At 49.3% G+C, this 20,372-nt stretch overlaps 2 protein-coding genes across 6 annotated transcripts in view; both read right to left on the reverse strand.

The window, feature by feature from the left end:
• Window positions 1-18,504, reverse strand: part of LOC140420655 (uncharacterized) — a 69,388-nt gene extending 50,884 nt beyond the window's left edge. The window contains exons 1-2 of one of the 5 annotated variants that reach the window (XM_072504652.1): window positions 18,152-18,504; window positions 3,488-5,348 (exon numbers count right to left, since the gene is read on the reverse strand). In XM_072504652.1, coding sequence (XP_072360753.1) covers window positions 3,488-4,990 — 1,503 coding nt within the window. In that variant the 5' untranslated portion in view covers window positions 4,991-5,348; window positions 18,152-18,504. Of the gene's footprint in view, window positions 1-458; window positions 5,349-5,450; window positions 5,945-6,573; window positions 6,922-18,151 lie in introns of those variants that run through there. The other 4 variants (XM_072504651.1, XM_072504650.1, XM_072504649.1 and 1 more) reach the window with 4 other exon arrangements.
• On the reverse strand, window positions 13,113-17,699 carry LOC140420658 (uncharacterized). The gene is given in 3 exon segments (XM_072504655.1): window positions 13,113-15,755; window positions 15,757-16,474; window positions 16,655-17,699. Coding segments are annotated over 2 exon segments (1,011 nt in total). The 5' UTR covers window positions 16,116-16,474; window positions 16,655-17,699; the 3' UTR covers window positions 13,113-15,103.
• Window positions 18,505-20,372: the final 1,868 nt, after the last annotated feature.

The following is a 20,372-nucleotide window of genomic DNA, read 5'->3' on the forward strand; positions in this document are numbered from 1 at the left end:
CCCGCTACTGTTCGTCCTGGCGATCAAATCACTCGAGATCGCGCTTAGGGTGGCAAAGAACTGGAAAGGGATCCGGAGAGGAGACACAGAGCTTTGCTCTATGCAGATGGCCTCCTCTACATCTCGGACCTGCAAACCGCATGGAATGAATTATGGGGCTTTTGAAAGAGTTTGGAACCTATTTGGGTGACAAACTTAACCTGAGCAAAAGCGGGATCTTCCCGGTGAACCCATAAGGGAGAGGAGCAGAGCTGGAAGGTTTACCTTTTAAACAGGCCCGGCACAAATTCCACTACCTGGGGATCCAAATCGCTCATCACAAGACAGGGATCCACAAGTGGAGCCTGACCAGCCTGGTGGAGGAAGTATAACAGGACCTGCAGAGATGGGACACACTCCCACTCACCTTGGCGGGGAGGGTGCAGACGATCAAAATGAATGTACTGCCCAGGTTCCTCTTCCTTTTTTTTTTTAGAAAACATTTTATTGAAGCATTTGTAATTTTCACAGTTTAACAATTTAACATTCTAAACAAGCGAGCGGACCGACACACGCAACAACATCACCATAAAATACCCAACTGCCCTCTCCGCCCGAGCTCCGAACTACCCGTATATTAGATTCCCCATCCTTATTTTACACTGCTGTGCCTCCCATTCCCCCCCGCCCCCCTCTCTTACTGCTGACGGACAGTTTTCCTTGAAGAAATCAATGAACAGTTGCCACCTCCGAGCGAACCCCTGAATTGAACCTCTCAAGGCGAACTTAATCTTTTCCAGCCTGCGAAACCGTGCCATGTCACTGACATTGGAGGCTCTGAATCCTTCCATCCCAACAAAACCTGTCTCTGAGCCACCAGGGAGGCAAAGGCCAAAACGTCGGCTTCTCCTCCCCTCCCCCCCGGATCTTCCGATACCCCAAATATTGCCATTTCTGGACTCGGAGTCACCCTCCCTTCCAGGACCTCTGACATGACGTCCACAAATCCCTGCCAGAATCCCCTCAACTTCGGACATGCCCAGAACATGTGTACGTGGTTCGCCGGGTTACCCCCAAACTGCCCGCACCTATCCTCCACTTCCTCAAAAACCTACTCATCCGGGCCACAGTCATATGAGCCCCATGAACCACCTTGAACTGGATCAGGCTAAGCCTGGCACACAACGAGGATGAATTGACTCTCATCAAGGCCTTTTCCCATAGTCCGACTTCCAACACCCCTCCCAACTTTTCCTCCCACTTCCTCTTTGCCTCCCCATTTGGGACCCCTTCCCACTCCATCAATTCCTTGTATATTTCCGAGACCCTACCCTCTCTAACCCCTGTTTTTGACATCACCATATCCTGTCGTCCCCTTAGGGGGAGGCGGGGAAAACTTGGGACCTGTCTCTGGACAAAGTCCAAAACCTGCAGGGAGTGAAACCCGTTCCCACCCGGCAACTCAAACTCCTCCTTTCGTGTCTCCAGGCTCGGAAACCCTCCTCAATGAAGAGATTACCAAATCCCTCGATCCCTGCCCGCTGCCATCTCCTAAAGCCCCCGACCAATCCTCCCGGAATAAAACAGTGATCGTCACAGGTCGGTGACCCCTCCAGTCTCATGTGCCGCCTCCATTGCCCCCACACTCTCAGGGCTGCCACTACCACTGGGCTTGTGGAGTACCGAGCCGGCGAGAATGGCAGAGGCGCCGTTAGTAAAGCCTCCAAACTCGTACCCTTACAAGATGCTGCCTCCACTCGTTCCCACACCGACCCCCTCCCCCACTACCCACTTCCTAACTGTTAGCGGGAGAGAATCTCAAAGAAATCACTCAACGCCCAGGGTTACTGGTCCTCGCACCAAACGGTTCATTTCGCCGGCGGGGAGATGGCGTCTGTTACAGTCCCAGACCATCTCTCCACTGAACAAAGGAAAACATCCATTCTTATATTTTTCAAAACAGCTACACAGCCCATTCCGGCCGGACCTTGTCCAATAATACTGATTATAGATTACATACATTAGATATATATCCAATTAAATTTGACATTATGTAAAGTGGGTTGGTGTCTTACCAGCCCCTAACTTCATGAAGCAGTCACTCAAAACCAACTTAAAGTTATGTCTCCTGCCTGCACCTGGAGACCTTGAGCTGGTGAGGATACATTCTGCTCTTTGTCCTGTGGAGCTGTTATCAGTGCTGGTAAAATCCTCCCTAAAAACTCCCATGTATGTTTCACATTCAATTCCTTGATATCAATCATTCCTGCTTCCCTGACTAACTCTGCTGTCTGTAATTAAATGATGTTATTTGTACCAGTTTGCAAGTAACCCAGCTAATGATTGTTCAGCAATGTGCCTAGCTCAGCTAACAGCCATTTTGTGTCCTTTCTGATATTAGTAATTCTTCGGTTATAAAATCACAAGCATGTTATACACTATCTATTCCTACAAATTGCCTCTTGTCCAGGCATCCAAGCCAGGGTACCTTTATCTAAAATCTTCTTTCTAAATCGGACTTCAACACTAACCATCGATATGTTGGCTGCCCAGTAATAGTTAATAAAATTCGGAAGAGTCAAGCAAAAGTTTGCCATCCGAGGTCGGAAGATGGCTTCCACAAAACGTGGGAGCCATTCACTCGGTTGTTCCAAGACCTGTTTGTAGCCCAACAGCTTAGAAGACAAAGAACAGGAGAAGGCAGTCATGACACAGTAAGGGAGGGGGAGGGGGTGGGTGGGATAGGGGAATGAGAGGGGGGCAGGAGACATGGAACCCAACCACGCCCAACAAAAGAAGCATGAGAAACAAGGGGGGGGGCGGGGCAACAGCCGGAACAAAAATAAACAGTGGGGAACGAAAAACAGGAAACCACAACCACCGTGAATAATGCGAGAGAAAGAACAACCGTGTCTGTATGTACACACTGATCCTTCTTCTGTATACCACAAAAATCTCAATAGAGAGAGAGCCCCTGGTAAATATGTAATCATTCCTTAAATATTGGCTATTCTACGTCTCCCATCAGTTTCCCAGTCCACCTCAGACAACTTGCCCCTCATACCCTGATGGCGTTCTTCTGTGAGCAACACCCAGATAAATTAAACAAAAAAAAAACCCATGTAACCATCACGGCCCATCTTCATGGCAATGTGGCATGATTTTGGGGGATCCAAACAGAAATGCAAACTGAATATCTTCTCACTTGCGAAACATCCTTTTACTCTGAGATCCTTATGAAATTTGAAACCAGGTATTCGCAACAAGACAAAGAGCATCAGCCCACTGGAGGCAAAGTCGTGAGACCGGCCAGTCCAGCAGAAAGAAACCCTCCCCATTGACCAACTGTCAGAATGAACAAAATGCAGTCCTGGGTGTAACTGAGAGCAGAAACAATAACAGCAGAATCCAACTCCTGTAATCACTGGTCAATGTATTGGTGTCTCAGCAGATGCAATGAATCATGCTTTCCCTTCCCACAGGTGAATGGCCTCTACCCAGTGTGAACTCGCTGGTGACTCTGCAGGTTGGATGACTGAGTGAATCCCTTCCCACACCGAGAGCAGGTGAACGGCCTCTCCCCAGTGTGAATTCGCTGGTGTGTCTGCAGGTTGGATGAATCACTGAATCCCTTCCCACACTGAGAGCAGGTGAACGGCTTCTCCCCAGTGTGAACCCGCTGGTGTCTCTTCAGAATAGATAAGCGAGTGAATCCTTTCTCACACACAGAGCAGGTGAATGGTCTCTCCCCAGTGTGATCTCGCTGGTGTGTCTTAAGACTAGATAAGCGAGTGAATCGCATCCCACACTGAGAGCAGGTGAATGGCTTCTCCCCAGTATGAACCCGCTGGTGTGTCTTCAGGTCAGATAACCGAGTGAATCCTTTCCCACACACAGAGCAGATGAATGGCCTCTCCACTGTGTGATCGTGCTGGTGCGTCTTCAGACTAGATAAGTGAGTGAATCGCGTCCCACACTGAGAGCAGGTGAACGGCTTCTCCCCAGTGTGAACTCGCTGATGTGTCTTCAGGTTAGATAACCGAGTGAATCCTTTCTGACACACAGAGCAGGTGAACGGCCTCTCCCCAGTGTGAATCCGCTGGTGTGACTGCAGGTTAGATAACCGAGTGAATCCTTTCTCACACACAGAGCAGGTGAATGGCTTCTCCCCAGTGTGAACCCGCTGGTGTGTCTTCAGGTTAGATAACCGAGTGAATCCTTTCTCACACACAGAGCAAGTGAATGGCCTCTCCCCAGTGTGATCTCGCTGGTGTGTCTTCAGATTAGATAAGTGAATGAATCGCATGCCACACTGCGAACAGGTGAACGGCCTCTCCCCAGTGTGAACTTGCTGGTGTGTCCGTAGGTGGGTTAACCGATTGAATCCTTTCCCACACTGAGAGCATGTGAATAGCTTCTCCCCAGTGTGAACTCGCTGGTGTTTCCGCAGGTTGGATGAATATCTGAATCCCTTCCCACACTGAGAGCAGGTGAACGGCCTCTCCCCAGTGTGAACTCGCTGGTGTTTCTTCAGGCTGGATAAATGTTTAAATCTCTTCCCACACTGAGAGCAGGTGAATGGCCTCTCCCCAGTGTGAACTCGCTGATGTATCCGCAGCGTGGACAACTGACTGAATCCCTTCCCACACTGAGAGCAGGTGAATGGCCTCTCCCCAGTGTGAACTCGCTGGTGTAACTTCAGGCTGGATAACTGTCTAAATCTCTTCCCACACTGTAAGCAGATGAACAGCTTCTTCCCAGCGTGAACTCGCTGGTGTATCCGCAGGGTGGATAACAGACTGAATCCCTTCCCATACTGAGGGCCGTTCAACGGCCTCTCCCCAGTGTGAACTCGCTGGTGTGACTGCTGGTGGGATAACTGACTGAATCCCTTCCCACACACAGAGCAGGTGAAGGGCCTCTGCCCAGTGTGACTGCGTCGATGAGTTTCCAGTGCAGATGGGACTCTGAATCCCTTCCCACAGTCTCCACATTTCCACGGTTTCTCCATGTTTTGGGTCTCCTAGAGTTTCTCCAGGTCGGACAACCAGTTGAAGCCTCGTCCACACACAGAACACGTGTACGGTCTCTCCCCACTGTGAATGGTGTGTTTTTTTTCTGGCTGTGTAACTGGTTAAAGCTCTTTCCACAGTCAGTGCTCTGGAACACTCTCACTCGGGTGTGTGTGTCTCGGTGCTTTTCCAGTCACACTGATGGTTTAAATGTTTTGATGCCGACAGATTGGGTATACATTAATTCTTCTGGATTCAAAGGCCGATGATATTCAGATGCTAACGAATCAAGTGGCTCTTTCAGATCGAGACGTGACATTTGAGTCTTCTGTGTGTAATTCCTCCTCTTGTAATATCCTGCAGAAGGAGTTTACAAAGTCAACTCAGTATCGGATAACAATTCAGAATAAACAATTCTAGTTTCTGCATAACATTCTTTCCTCTCTCATTCCCCCATACCTAGTCTCCAGGAAGGAATGGAGTATTGGAGCAGTAAGTATAACAACCGTACCTCGGGATTCACAGCCTAGTCTCCAGGGACGGGACTCGGAGGGGCAGAGAATCTGAGCTAAGAGTATAAAAGCCTTTGCACATTCTCCCCCTGTCTGTCTGGGTCTCACCCCCACAACCCAAAAAGATGTGCAGGGTAGGTCAATTGGCCACGCTAAATTGCCCCTTAATTGGGGAAAAAAGAATTGGGTTACTCTAAATATATTTGAAAAAAGATTCCTAATTTAGTTGGTAGCCTAACTGCGCAAACATTTATCAAATAGTGATCACATGATTGAATTCACTGTAGTGTTTGAAAGTGAAAAGCACGTTACAGACAGTAGAATTTTAGAATTGGGTAAGGCTGACTTTAACGGGATGAGACTGTCGCCGGGGCAGTACGGTAGCATAGTGGATAGCACAATTGCTTCACAGCTCCAGGGTCCCAAGTTCGATTCCCGGCTTGGGTCACTGTCTGTGCGGAGTCTGCACGTCCTCCCAGTGTGTGCGTGGGTTTCCTCCGGGTGCTCCGGTTTCCTCCCACAATCCAAAGATTTGCAGGTTAGGTGGATTGGCCAGGTTAAATTGTCCTTAGTGTCCAAAATTGCCCTTAGTGTTGGGTGGGGTTACTGGGTTATGGGGATAGGGTGGAGGTGTGGGCTTGGGTAGGGTGCTCTTTCCAAGAGCCGGTGCAGACTCGATGGGCCGAATGGCCTCCTTCTGCACTGTAAATTCTATGAAAAAAAGTAAATTCTATGAGACAGAGACTGTCCACGGTAAACTGGGGAGATCGGTTCCTGGGTCAAACAACTGAAGATCAGTGGAGAATATTTAAAGAAACATTTAACGAGATAGAGAGCAAGTATATCCCCGAGAGGAAAAGGCTCCGCTTCACAAATAAAAACAGCCACGGACAAATAAGAGGTTAGGGACAGTTTAAAATTGAAAGAATGGGCGCACAAAAGTACAAGACACAGGACAGATCCATTTCAAGTTGACTATGTTGTTAGTCAGTTCCCCGATACTTTGGGGTGTGTGACCTGCATTGTTATCCTCCTGTTTTTATAGAATCTAACCCTCTTTCCCCACTCACTGTGTGAACATGGTGACTGGTTGTTGAATTGCTGACATTTCACCTGGAGGCTGTGCTCCCTCAGATATCCTGTTCTGAATGAATTCTCAATGTCTGGTTGTATTTCTGCGGCAATATCTCTTGTTCTCTGGGCCCATTTCCCGCCAGTTTTTCTGCTGCTTTCATTGTTTGAAAAATGTTGAAAAGAAAAGTAATAAAAATATTGACATTTGCGGGTGTCTGGCGGGAGGTGCGCGGCTTCCCTTCCGACAGGGAGCCGCTTCAGCTCTTTCCGTGCAGCCTGGTCAAGCTGCTGAGAGTCTCGGGACTCACTGCTCGGTGCCGCGGGTCGGTGCTGCGGATCTGACGGGAGACAACCCAATCCGTGACCTTCCCCTCCCCCGGCCCGGGACTGCGCATGTGCGGGGAAGAAGGGAAGCCGCGTCCGTGGGGCGGAGCGCCCACCCCTGACCTTACTGGTGACGTTTGGACCAATAGGAAGTATTGGAGGACCGGAAGGACTCTGGTCCCCCAGCCAATTAGAGCTCCGGCGTTGTGTGAACGAAGTTTGAGCTTCACACAGACGGAAACCTCCTCCTGTCTCAAACATCTGGGAGTAAAACACTTCCTTTTCTCCCCCTTTCCATTTCTTTTCTCATTCTGACTTTCAATTGGTCACTTGCAGCAACTGAAGGGAAAGGAAGTGAATCCAGGGAGGGTGCAGACTCTGGAAAGCTTGGCCCAGATCTTTCTCTATCTCTCTGAAAGACATTGACATCCTTTGCTCCCTCAGCTTGACACGGGGAGAACGTGCAGACGCCGCACAGACGGTGGGACCAGGCTTTTGGACTGAACCCCTGGGTGGTTCCGATGTGCTTGGCCCGGCGGTCGCCTGAAGGGTCTCCTGTCCATGACCCACACTTGGGCTGAAGTGTTTTTGTCACAAAGGCCCCTGGGTTAAGGGTGTAGCTCTGCCCGCCTCATCCAGGTAGGTGGTACTCGGGTGAGGCCTGAGGGAATCTGAGGTTGCAGATTCCTTGGTCTCCTGTAGGGTTGCAACACAGGGAAAATGGTGCTGAGGTAGAGGGGCCAATTATCTATCGAATGGTTGAGCAGGCTTGATGGGCCAAATGCAGCTCCTATTTATTCTGTGTTGAAACACATGATAGCACAGTGATCAGCACTGTTGCTTCACAGCTCCAGGGTCCCAGGTTTGATTCCCGGCTTGGGTCACGGTCTGTGCAGAGTCTGCACGTTCTCCCCGTGTCTGCGTTGGTTTCCTCCGGGTGCTCCAGTTTCCTCCCACAAGTCTCCAAAGACTTGCTGTTCGGTGAAATGAAAAATGAAATGAAAATCACTTATTGTCACAAGTAGGCTTCAAATGAAGTTACTGTGAAAAGCCCCTAGTCGCCACATTCCAGCACCTGTTCGGAGAGGCTGGTACGGGAATTGAACCCGCACTGCTGGCCTTGTTGTTTTACAAGCCAGCTTTTTAGCCCTGTGCTAAACCAGTCTCTCAGTGATTTGGACATTCTGAATTTTCCCTCTGTGTACACGAACAGGCGACGGAATGTGGCGATGCGGGGTTTTTCACAGTAACTTCACTGCAATGTTAATGTAAGCCTACTTGTGACAATAAAGATTATTATTATAAAGCAGTGAGCATGGATCTGTCAAACAGCCTGAATCAGCACCTTCAGGAAAATTGAGAGGTTGATATTAAAAACAGCAGAATGAGAATGGAGGGAGAGTGTGTGGGATGGAGATTTACAACTTTTCGGAACATAGGAACTGGAGCAGGCCATTCAGCCCCTGGAGCCTGTCCCGCTATTCAATGAGATCATGGCTTATCTGTGACCTAACTCCATATACCTGCATTTGGCCCATATCCCTTAACCTCTTTGATTTACAAAAATCTATCTATCTCATTTAAAATAAACAACTGATCTAACTTCAACTGCAGTTTGTGGGAGAGAGTTCCAAACTTCTACAACTCTTTGAGTGAAGAAGTTCTTCCTAACATCTCTCTTGAACGGTCCAGCCCTAATTTTATTTTTTAATAAACATTTTATTGAGGTATTTTGGATTGGATTGGATTTGTTTATTGTCACATGTACCGAGGTACAGTGAAAAGTATTTTTCTGCGAGCAGCTCAACAGATCATTGAATACATGGGAAGAAAAGGGAAGAAAAGAAAATACATAACAGGGCAACACAACATATACAATGTAACTACATAAGCACTGGCATCGGATGAAGCATACAGGGTGTAGTGTTAATGAGGTCAGTCCATAAGAGGGTCATTTAGGAGTCTGGTGACAGTGGGGAAGAAGCTGTTTTTGAGTCTGTTCGTGCGCATGTAGAAACAACAAAATAGAAAAGATACATGAAACCATAAACATCGTGCAAAAACCGTTTACCTTTGGTACAGGTCTCACCCTTATTGACCCCCGACTCTAACCTAACCTACTCTCCCCCCCGCCCCCCCCCCCACCCCCGTCTGCTGACAATTAATTTTCCGCAAGGAAGTCGCGAACGGTTGCCACCTCCGGGTGAACCCGAATAGTGAACCTCTCAAGGCAAACTAAATTTTCTCCATACAGAGAAAGCTAGCCACGTCCGATAACCAGGTCTCCGACTTCGGGGGCTCTGGGTCCCCCCATGCCAAAAGTATCCGTCTCCGGGCTACCAGGGAAGCAAAGGTCAGAACATCCGCCTCTCTCTCCTCCTGGATTCCCGGAACTTCCGCCACCCCGAGAATCACCACCTCTGGACCTAGCGCCACCCTTGTTTTTAACACCGTGGACGTGATGTACACAAACCCCTGCCAGAATCCCCGAAGCTTTGGACATGTCTAAAACATGTGGACATGGTGCACCTGTCCTCCACCTAAAAGAATCTGATCATCCGGGCCACTGTCATGTGAGCCCGGTGCACAACCTTAAATTGTATCAGGCTGAGCCTGGCACATGTTGCAGACGTGTTGACTCTAAACGCGTCTGCCCATAAACCATCCTCTATCTCACCTCCCAGCTCCTCCTCCCACTTACGCTTCAGCTCGTCGGTCTGCATCTCCTCCGACCCCATAAGCTCCTTATAGATGTCTGAGGCGCTCCCCTCCCCTACCCACCCTGGAAATTACCCTGTCCTGAATCCCCCTCAGCGGTAGGAGCGGGTAGGTTGACACCTGTTTACGAAGGAAGTCCCACACCTGCAGATACCTGAATTTGTTTCCCCTCGCCAGCCCAAACCTTTCCTCCAGCACCCTCATACTCGGGAAACTCCCCTCTATGAACACATCCCCCATCCTCTCAATCCCTGCTCTCCGCCATACCCGGAACACCCCATCCATACTCCCCGGGGCAAACCGGTGGTTAGCACAAATTGGGGCCCAGACCGATGCTCCCATTGCTCCCACATGCCACGTCCACTGGCCCCAAACTCTCAGGGCCGCCACCACCACTGGACTGGAAGAGTACCGTGCCAGCGGGAATGGCAGAGATGCAGTTACCAACGCCCCAGACTGGTGCCCTTACAAGAAGTCGCCTCCTTACGCACCCACAATGACCCCTCCCCCACCACTCACTTCCTGATCATGGCTATGTTAGCTGCCCAGTAATAATTGCTAAAATTTGACAGCGACACCCGCCCTCTCCCTGGGTCCGCTCGAGCGTTACCTTCCTTAGCCGTGGGGTCTTGCCCGCCCAGACGAAGCCCGTGATCACCGTGTTGACCCACTTAAAAAAGGAACGCGGAATAAAATTGGGGTGACATTGAAATATAAATAAGAACCTCGGGAGGACCGTCATTTTCACCTATTGCACCCTCCCGGCCAGAGACAACGGGAGCGCGTCCCATCTCCGAAAATCGTCATTCATTTGGTCCACTAGCCGGGCCAGATTCAAGTTATGCAGCCGGTCCCATTCCCGTGCCACTTGGATGCCAGGTACCTAAAACGACTCCCTACCGACCTGATCGGCAGCTCCCCAGTCGCCCCTCCTGTCCCCTCGCCTGAACCACAAACATCTCACTCTTTTCCATGTTTAGCTTATACCCCGAAAACCGGCCGAATTCCCCAAAAATCTTCATGATTTCCTCCATCCCCTCTACTGGGTCCGAAACGTTCAGAAGCAGATCATCCGCATAGAGCGAAACCCTGTGCTCCACCCCACCCCCAACCAGTCCAGCTCCTTGAAGCTCTCAGAGCAATTGCCAGTGGCTCTATAGCCAGCAAAAACAGCAGTGGGGAGAGGGGGCATCCCTGTCTCGTCCCCCGGTGCAGTCCAAAATAGTCCGAAGTTGTCTGTTCGTCCACACACTTGCCACAGGAGCCTGATACAGTAACCTGACCCAGTCAATAAAGCCCCGCCCAAATCCAAACTGTCCCAGTACCTCCCACAGATAATCCCATTCTACCCCATCAAAAGCCTTTTCTGCATCCATTGCGATCACTACCTCAATCTCCCTACCTTCCGGGGACATCATGATCACATTTAACAGCCTTCTTACATTGGACATCAACTGCCTATCCTTAACCTTCTGGTCCTCCCCAATAACGTCCGGAACACAATCCTCAATCCTGGAGAACAAGATTTTGGCCAGCAACTTGGCATCCACATTCAGCAGGGAGATCAGCCTGTAGGACCCACACAACTCCGGGTTCTTGTCCCGCTTAAGAATCAGCGAAATCATTGCCTGTGACATCGTCGGGTGGAGCACCCCTCTCTCCCTTGCCTCATTGAACATCCGCAACAACACTGGCCCCAATATCCCCGAGAACCTTTTATAGAACTTTACTGGGTACCCGTCCGGACCCGGGGCCTTACCCGCCTGCATGGCCTTCAAGCCGTCCACTATCTCTTCCAGCCCAATTGGGGCCCCCAGCCCTTCTACCCGCTCCACGTCCACCATTGGGAAATTCAGCCCCTCCAAGAAGTGCCTCATCCCCTCCGGCCCCGCAGGGGTTTCCGACCTGTACAGCCTGCTGTAAAAATCTCTGAACACCTTATTCACCCCGACCGAATCACCAACCAGGTTCCTATCTCAGTCCTTTACTTTCCCTAACTCCCTAGCTGCCTCCCTCTTCCTAAGCCGCTGTGCGAGCATTCTACTGGCCTTCTCCCCATGTTCATAAATCGCCCCCTTCACCTTTCTCAGCTGCTCCACCTGTGGTCAGCAAACTAAACCCCGCCTGCAACCTCCGTCGTTCCCTTAATAGCCCTGCCTCTGGGGGTCTCCGCATACCTCCTATCAATCTGTAGTATCTCCTTTACCAGTCTGTCCGTCTCTGCCCTGTCAACCTTCTCCCCATGAGCCCGGATCGAGATCAGCTCCCCACTTACCACCGCCTTCAGTGCTTCCCAAACCACTGCTGCCGAAGTTTCCCCCGTGTCATTGACCTGCAGGTAGTTCTGAATGCATTTCCTCAGCCACTCGCTCACCCCTTCATTTGCCAAAAGTCCCACCTCCAGTGCGGGCGCTGGTTACTGTCTTTGCTAACCTGCAGGTCATCCCAGTACGGTGCATGGTCTGAGATTGTAATCGCCGAATACCCCGAGTCCACTACCCCAGTCAGAAAGACCCTGCTCAAAATAAAGAAATCAATCCGGGAATACACTTTATGCACGTGAGAGAAGGAGAACTCCTTCACCCTCGGTTGCCTAAATTACCATGGATCCACCCCGCCCATCAGCTCCATGAACCCTCTTAGTTTCTTTGCCATTGCTGGAACCCTGCCCGTTTTTGAGCTTGACCGGTCTAAGCCAGGGTCCATAACTGTATTGAAGTCTCCTCCCATGACCAACATGTGCGAGTCCAGGTCCGGTATCTTTCCCAGCATCCTCCTAATAAACTCCACATTGTCCCAATTTGGCGCATATACATTTACTAATACCACCTGCACCCCCTCCAGTTTCCCACTGACCATAATGTACCGACCTCCCACGTCCGAGACTGTTCTAACCGCCTCAAACACCACCTGTTTATTGATCAGGATCGTGACCCCTCTAGTCTTTCAATCTAGTCCCGAGTGAAACACCTGGCTGACCCAGCCATTCCCCAATCTAACCTAGTCCGTTATCTTAAGGTGCGTCTCCTGCAACATTATCACGTCCACCTTCAATCTCCTAAGTTGCGCGAGCACACGTGTCCTTTTAACCGGTCCATTTAACCCTCGAACATTACAGGTGATCAGCCTAGTTGGGGGGCTCATTGCCCCCCCCCCCCCACCCTCCGCTGCTCAGCCACCCCCTTTTTTAGGCCCACCTCCAGCCCGTGTTCCGCGCCTCCACCGGTCCGCCCCCAGGCAGCCCCCGACCTCCTCTCTGTCCCTCAGCCCAAGTCCCTCCTTTGTCAGCAGAACACTCACCCCCCCCCCCCCCCCAGCAACAACACCCTGTAACCCAACCCCTTTCCCAAACCAAACATATGCACCCCCCCCCCACTGCACTTCCGAGAGCTAGCTCACCGAGCTAGCTTGGCGGCCCCCATCCCCGGCGGCAGATAGTCTTCCACCTATTGTTCTCTCCCCTGCACCCCCCCCCCCCTCCCCCCCACTCATACAAACAAACTCCAGCATCAAACAATCCCCACACAATTGCCCAACAGAAAAAACACCAAGATCAAAACAAGCACACCTCCATCCCCCAACAGTGCAAATGAAAACCTTAACTCACTCAGCTCTACTTCTGGTTCCAAATCAGTGCAAATGGCACCTCAAACCCATCTTCCATAAAACGCAGAACGAGAAACTTTTTACAAAAACAGAGGAACAAAACAGAGAAACAAAAACATGAACATTGCAGCCAAGTTCAAAAGTTCTCAGTCCTTCGCCAGCCCTTTCTTTCTTGCAAAGTCCAACGTGTCCTCAGGCGACTCGAAGTAAAAGTGTTGATCCTCATGCGTGACCCAGAGACGGGCTGGGTATAACAGTCCAAACTTCACCTTTTTCTTGAAAAGGATCGTCCTGATCTGATTGAAGCCTGCCCTCCTCCTGGCCACCTCCACACTCAGGTCCCGCAGGATGCTATTGTCCCATTTATAGCTCCGTGTCTGCTTGGCTCACTGCAGAATATACTCCTTATCTGAGAACCTGTGGAATCTCACCACCATAGCCCTCGGAAGGTCTCCCATCCGCGGCTTCCTCGCGAGTGCTCTGTGAGCCCTATCCACCTCCAGGGGCCGGGAGAATGCCCCATTCCCCCAGCAGCTTCTCAAACATGCCTGCGACGTATGTCCCAGTGCCGTTCCTTCGGACTCCTCCGCGAGCCCGACAATTCTTAGGTTCTGCCGGCGGGACCAATTCTCTAGGTCCTCCAACTTCTCCAGAAGCTTCTTTTGCTGGTCCCTCAGCATCCCCACCTCCAGTTCCACTGCAGTCTGATGCTCCCCCTGCTCAGCCAGCGCCTTCTCCACCTTCTGGATCGCCCGATCCTGGGCGTCCAATCTGAGCTCCACCCACTCAATCGATGCTTTTATTGGGTCCAAGCAGTCCCGTTTCTGTGTCGCAAAGCCCTCCTGAATGACTTGCATCAGCTACTCCATAGACTGCTGGGTCGACAAGCCAGAGGTTCGCCCCTCCGCCATGTTGTCTCCTGTTGCAACTTCAGCCCAAGTCTCTGTCTTTCTGTTTCTGCCCTTACGAACACTTCTAGTCCTTTTCTCCATGTACCGAAGTGGGAATTCTGTAGAGAATTGCCAGTGACGTCCGTTCTTCAATTCAACTCCGTTAAAAAATAGTGGGAAAAGGTCCAAAAGTCCGACCAGAGCGGGAACCACCAAATGTGCGACTTACTCCTTCATAGTCGCCTACGAAAGTCCTGCGGGGCTAGAATTGACCACACACCAGGCCGGGAGTGGCAATATAACTTGGGGGCTCAGGTCCCTGATCTTTGGAATGGCAGACGCCGATGATTGGGTTACAGTATAAATTAAAAAGACACACCAGGTTTGTAGTGGTATAAGGACGGCTCTGGAGGCTGCTAAGATTTTATTCAGGTGGACAGCCTGTCTTTGGTTTCTTGAAAAGGGTTGGTAAATTGGCAGGTAAATGAATATAGAGATGCCAGCTAAAGCTAGGAAGGCAGAGATATGTGATGTATTCGTTGAATATGTGGGTCTGTTAGAAACACAGGAGAGCTCACATGGTTCTGAGACTCAGAGGGATCTGGGTGTCCAAGAGCAGGAATCACAAAAGGCGAGTTTCCAGGTACAGCAAGTAATTAGGAAAGCTAATAGAATGTTATTGCTTATTGTGAGGGGAATTGAATACAAAAGTCGGGAGGTTATGCTTCAGTTATACAGGACATTGGTGAGACCACATCTGGAGCACTGTGTACAGTATTGCTCATTTACCGCCAGTCCAGCAGAACAAAACCCTCCGACCCTCCCCATTGATGAACTGTCAGAATGAACAAAATGCCGTCCTGGATGTAACTGAAGCAGAAACAATAACATCAAAATCCAACCCCTGTAATCACTTGTGAACTTGGTGTCTCAGCAGGCACCATGAATCATGGATTCCCTTCCCAGGCTGAGAGCAGGTGAACGGTCTCTACTCAGCGTGGACTCGCTGGTGTGTCTGCAGGCTGGATAACTGAGTGAATCCCTTCTCACACTGAGAGCAAGTGAACGGCTTCTCTCCAGTGTGAACTCGCTGATGTTTTCGCATGTTGGATAATTGACTGAATCCTTTCCCACACTGAGAGCAGGTGAATGGTCTCTCCCCAGTGTGAACTCGACGGTGTGATTTCAGGTTGGATAACCCAGTGAATCCCTTTCCACACTGAGAGCAGGTGAATGGCTTCTCCCCAGTGTGAACTCGCTGATGTTTTCGCAGGTTGGATAATTGACTGAATCCCTTCCCACACTGAGAGCAGGTGAAAGGCCACTCCCCAGTGTGAACTCGCTGGTGTGACTTCAGGTTGGATAACACAGTGAATCCCTTCCCACATTGAGAACAGGTGAACGGCCTCTCCCCAGTGTGAACTCGCTGATGTGACTGCAGGTGGGATAACTGAGTAAATTCCTTCCCACACTGAGAACAAATGAATAGCCTCTCCCTGGTATGAACCCGCTGGTGTCTCCGCAGGCCGGATAACTGAGTGAATCCCTTCCCACACTGAGAGCAGGTGAACAGCCTCTCCCCAGTGTGAACTCGGCGGTGTGCCCGCAGGTTGGATAACTGAGCAAATTCCTTCCCACACAGAGCAGGTGAATGGCCTCTCCCCAGTGTGAACTCGCTGGTGTGTCTGCAGGTTGGATAACTGAGTGAATTCCTTCCCACACTGAGAGCAGGTGAACTGCCTCTCCCTGGTGTGAACTCGCTGGTGTGTCTGCAGGTTGGATAACTGAGTGAATTCCTTCCCACACTGAGAGCAGGTGAACTGCCTCTCCCTGGTGTGAACTCGCTGGTGTGACTGCAGGTTGGATAACTGCGTGAATCCCTTCTCACACTGAGAGCAGGTGAATGGCCTCTCCCCAGTGTGAATGCGCCGATGAGCTTCCAGCTGTGATGGGGCTCTAAATCCCTTCCCACAGTCCACACATTTCCACGGTTTCTCCATGTTTTGGGTGTCCTCGTGTCTCTCCAGGTTGGACAATCAGTTGAGGCCTCGTCCACACACAGAACACGTGTACGGTCTCTCCCCGCTGTGAATGGTGTGATGTGTTTTCAGGCTGTGTAACTGGTTAAAGCTCTTTCCACAGTCAGTGATCTGGAACACTCTTACTCGGGTGTGTGTGTCTCGGTGCTTTTCCAGTCACACTGATGGTTTAAATGTTTTGATGCCGACAGATCGGGTAAACATTAATTCTTCTGGATTCAAAGGCCGATGATATTCAGATCCTAACGAATCAAGTGGCTCTTTCAGGTCTAGACGTGATGTTTGAGATTTCTGTCCGTATTTCCTCCTCTTGTAATATCCTACAGAAGGAGTTTACAATTTCAACTCAGTATCGGATAGAAATTCAGAACAAACAATTCTAGTTTCTGTACAACATTCATTCTGTCACATTCCCCAATACCTCGTCTTCAATACCTATTCCCCACATCTAGTTTCCAGGGAGGGATGGTGTATTGGAGCAGTAAGTACAACAACCTTACCTCGGGATTCACGGCCTAGTCTCCAGGGAACGGACTCGGAGGGGCAGAGTATCTGAGATAAGAGTATAAAAACCTTAATTTGGGGATTCTAAAGTCCATGTAGACTAAATCAACTGCACTACCCTCATCTACACACCTAGTCATCTCTTCAAAAGATTCAATCAAATTTGTAAGACATGCTCTCCCTTGTTTAATCCTTGCCTTTCCAAGTTGAGATTAATTCTGTCCCTCAGAATGTTTTCCAGTAGTTTCCATGGCAGTGAAGTTAGACTCACTGGCTTGTAATTTCCTGGTTTGTCCCTACTTGCCTTCTTGAATAATGGCACCACATTAGCTGTCTTCCAGTCCTCAGGCACCTCTCCTGTGGCCAGAGAAGATTTGAATTTTTTTTGTCAGAGCCTCTGCAATCTCCTTCCTTGCCTCCCACAGCAGCCTGGGATATATCTCATTTGGCCCTGGGGATTTATTCGCTTTCAGACCTGGTGAAACTGTTCATACCGTCGCCCTCTCAATGTTAAGTTGTTCAAGCAAATCACAATGTGCCTCCGTGATTTCTATTCCTACATTATCCTTCTCCGTAGTGAACACAGATGCAAAGTGCTCATTTAAAACCTTCCAGTTCCATGCACACATTGGTCCGTACTCTTACCCTGGTCAACCCCCTGCCCCATTTTCCATGCTTCCTCTTTGCTCTCCTAATTCCTTTCTTAAGTAATCCCTTGCACTTTCTATGTTCCTCTGGGACTTCCGCTTTGAGCCCTCGGTATCTGTGACAAGAGTCACCTTTAATTCCTTATCCAACCCTGGATATCCCTTACATCCAGGGTTCCCTGGACTTATTGCTCCCATCCTTCACTATCATGGGAACATGGAATTTACAGTGTAGGAGGCGGCCATTTGGCCCATCAAATCTGCTCCAGCCTTTGGAAAGAGCACCCCACTGAGGCCCACACCTCCACCCTATCCCCGTAACCCCACCTAACCTTTTTGGACACTAAGGGCAATTTAGCATGGCCAATCCACCTAACCTGCGCATCTTTGGACTGTGGGAGGAAACACAAGCACCCGGAGGAAACCCACGCAGACATGGGGACAACGTGCAGACAGTGACCCAAGTCGGGAATCGAACCTGGGACCTTGGAGCTGTGAAGCAACAGTGCTACCCACTGTGCTATCATGCCTCCTTGTGCGCTCTCTATCAATCCTACTGCTCGGATATAGATTTTTCGACAAGTGGCTGCTCCCAGTTGATTTTGTACAGATCCTGTCTTATGTTTTAAAAATTTGACATCCCCATTCTGCAACGTATGAGACCCAACCTCAAATTCAGATGTTTCAATTTCATTGGCTTGCTCCTCCTGGGCTTTCCATGAGCGAATTCAATTTATCCATTTCAAATTGACTATGTTGTTCGTCAGTTTGCCAATACTTTGGGGTGTGTGAGCTGCATTGTTATCCTCCTGTTTTTATAGAATCTAACCCTCTTTCCCCACTCACTATGTGAACATGTTGACTGGTTGTTGAATTGCTGACATTTCATCTGGAGGCTGTGCTCCCTCAGATATCCTGTTCTGAATGAATTCCCAATGTCTGGTTGTATTTCTGCGGCAATATCTCTTGTTCTCTGGGCCCATTTCCCGCCAGTTTTTCTGCTGCTTTCATTGTTTGAAAAATGGTGAAAAGAAAATAAATAAAAATATTGACATTTGCGGGTGTCTGGCGGGAGGTGCGCGGCTTCCCTTCCGACAGGGAGTCAGGGAGCCGCTTCAGCTCTTTCCGTGCAGCCTGGTCAAGCTGCCGAGAGCCTCGGGACTCACTGCTCGGTGTCGCCGGTCGGTGCTGCGGGTCTGACGCGGGGACAACCCAGTCAATGACCTTCCCCTTCCCCTCCCCCGGCCCGTGACTGCGCATGTGCGGGGAAGCTGCGCATATGCGGCCGGTGGCAAGCCCCATGACCAACCAGCAGACGTATTAACCAATGTGAAGAGTTGGAGGACCGGAAGTACTCTGGTCCTCCAGCTAATCAGGGCTCGGGGTTTGTGCGGCTGATAATTGAGCTTCACACAGACTGAAACGTCCTCCTGTCTGCACTATCTGTGAGTAAAACACTTTCTTTTCTCCCCCTTTCCATTTATTTTCTCATTCTGACCTTCAGTTGATGACTTGCAGCAACTGAATTGAAAGGAAGTGAAATCAGGGGGGGTGCAGACTCTGCTCCCTCTTCAAATTCTGCAAAGGTTGGCCCAGGTCTCTCTCTCTCAGTCTCTCAAAGACATTGACATCCTTTGCTCTCTCAGCTTGACACATTTATTTGTCTGGCTAAAAGGATGGTCTCTTTCCTAATGTTCACAATTAAAGTGCTGGTTTTCCCAGGAGACGGCTGACATTTAAGGCAACAGTAAATTAATATCGGACAGATACATAAATGTCCAGTGTTGTTATATGGTAGATTAGATATATTATTGATGGTTCTGTAACAAAGTACATTTATTATTATTTCTAGTTGTGTAATGTTGTTCTGTATCTCCATTATATATTTCCAGGCATCTCTTCCCTCAGGGTGGGATTTCTCTTCCACAGGGACCAGTGGAGTCTGGGAGTTGGTGAATATTTTCACGGATGAGTTTGACAGATTTTTCTGAACGCATTTTTTTTTTAACCATAGACACAGCAGTACAATAAACACAACAGAGTAACAGAAAAATTGGTGGGAAATGGGTACAGAGCAGAACAAGAGATATTGCCGCATAAATACAAGCAACACATTGCAGAATTAATTCGGAACAGGATAGCTGAGGGACCAGGGCCTCTAGATGAAATACTGGATCAATTGAACAACCAGCTAACAGGTTAACATGGTGAGAGGGGAAAGAGGGTAAGAGTTTGTAAAAACAGGAGGACAGCAATGCAGGTTGCACACCCCAAAGTATTATGAAACAGACTAACAACATAGTCGACTTAAAACGAATAAGGTGAATTGAATTCAGTCATGGAAAGCCCAGGAGGAGTAAGTCAGCTGAATCGGAGCATATGTATTTGAGATATGGCTCCCGTACTTTACACAATACATCAGACTTAGAGCAGAGTATAGATGTTAAAAATTCCACAGGGATGCATTCCATAATCAGCCTATGTCAGTTTTGGATAAAGGGGAAGTTGTCGGTAATCCAGGAGCAGAGGATATTTTTATGAGTGGCAAAGGTCAGGATATTATATTTCCTTTTAAAATTAGAATTGGTGATTTGCCCACCTTAGAGTCCCAGGATCAGGAATACAGGTTTAGATTCTAAAGCTCTCTCAAAACCCCTCTCCAGTTCCCTGACTACATTTGACCAATAGGATTGAATCTTTACACAGCTCCATAGACAACGTGTATAGTCACTCTCAACCACCAGGCACATTGGAGTAGAGTGGGCTCAACCCGGTGTCTAAGACTAGACGTAATATGAAGACTGTGTAGTATTGCACAGTCTCCTTCATTTTATTGCAAATCAAAATTTCACTGGCATAGTCCCATATGTTACCCCATGTCTCCTCATCAATATTGACTGCTAAGTCCTTGTCCGATGACTGCAAGGTTCTCATCATTGAAATACAGGATCTGGAATTTAGTATATCATAGAATTGGCTAATCAATTGTTTAGGCTCCACAGAATTCAGGATTCTTTCCACTGGGGAAATTGAGGAATCAAGACACAAAGATGTCTTGTTACGAATA

Source organism: Scyliorhinus torazame, chromosome 5 (genome assembly GCF_047496885.1).
Source record: "Scyliorhinus torazame isolate Kashiwa2021f chromosome 5, sScyTor2.1, whole genome shotgun sequence".
Taxonomy (NCBI): domain Eukaryota; kingdom Metazoa; phylum Chordata; class Chondrichthyes; order Carcharhiniformes; family Scyliorhinidae; genus Scyliorhinus; species Scyliorhinus torazame.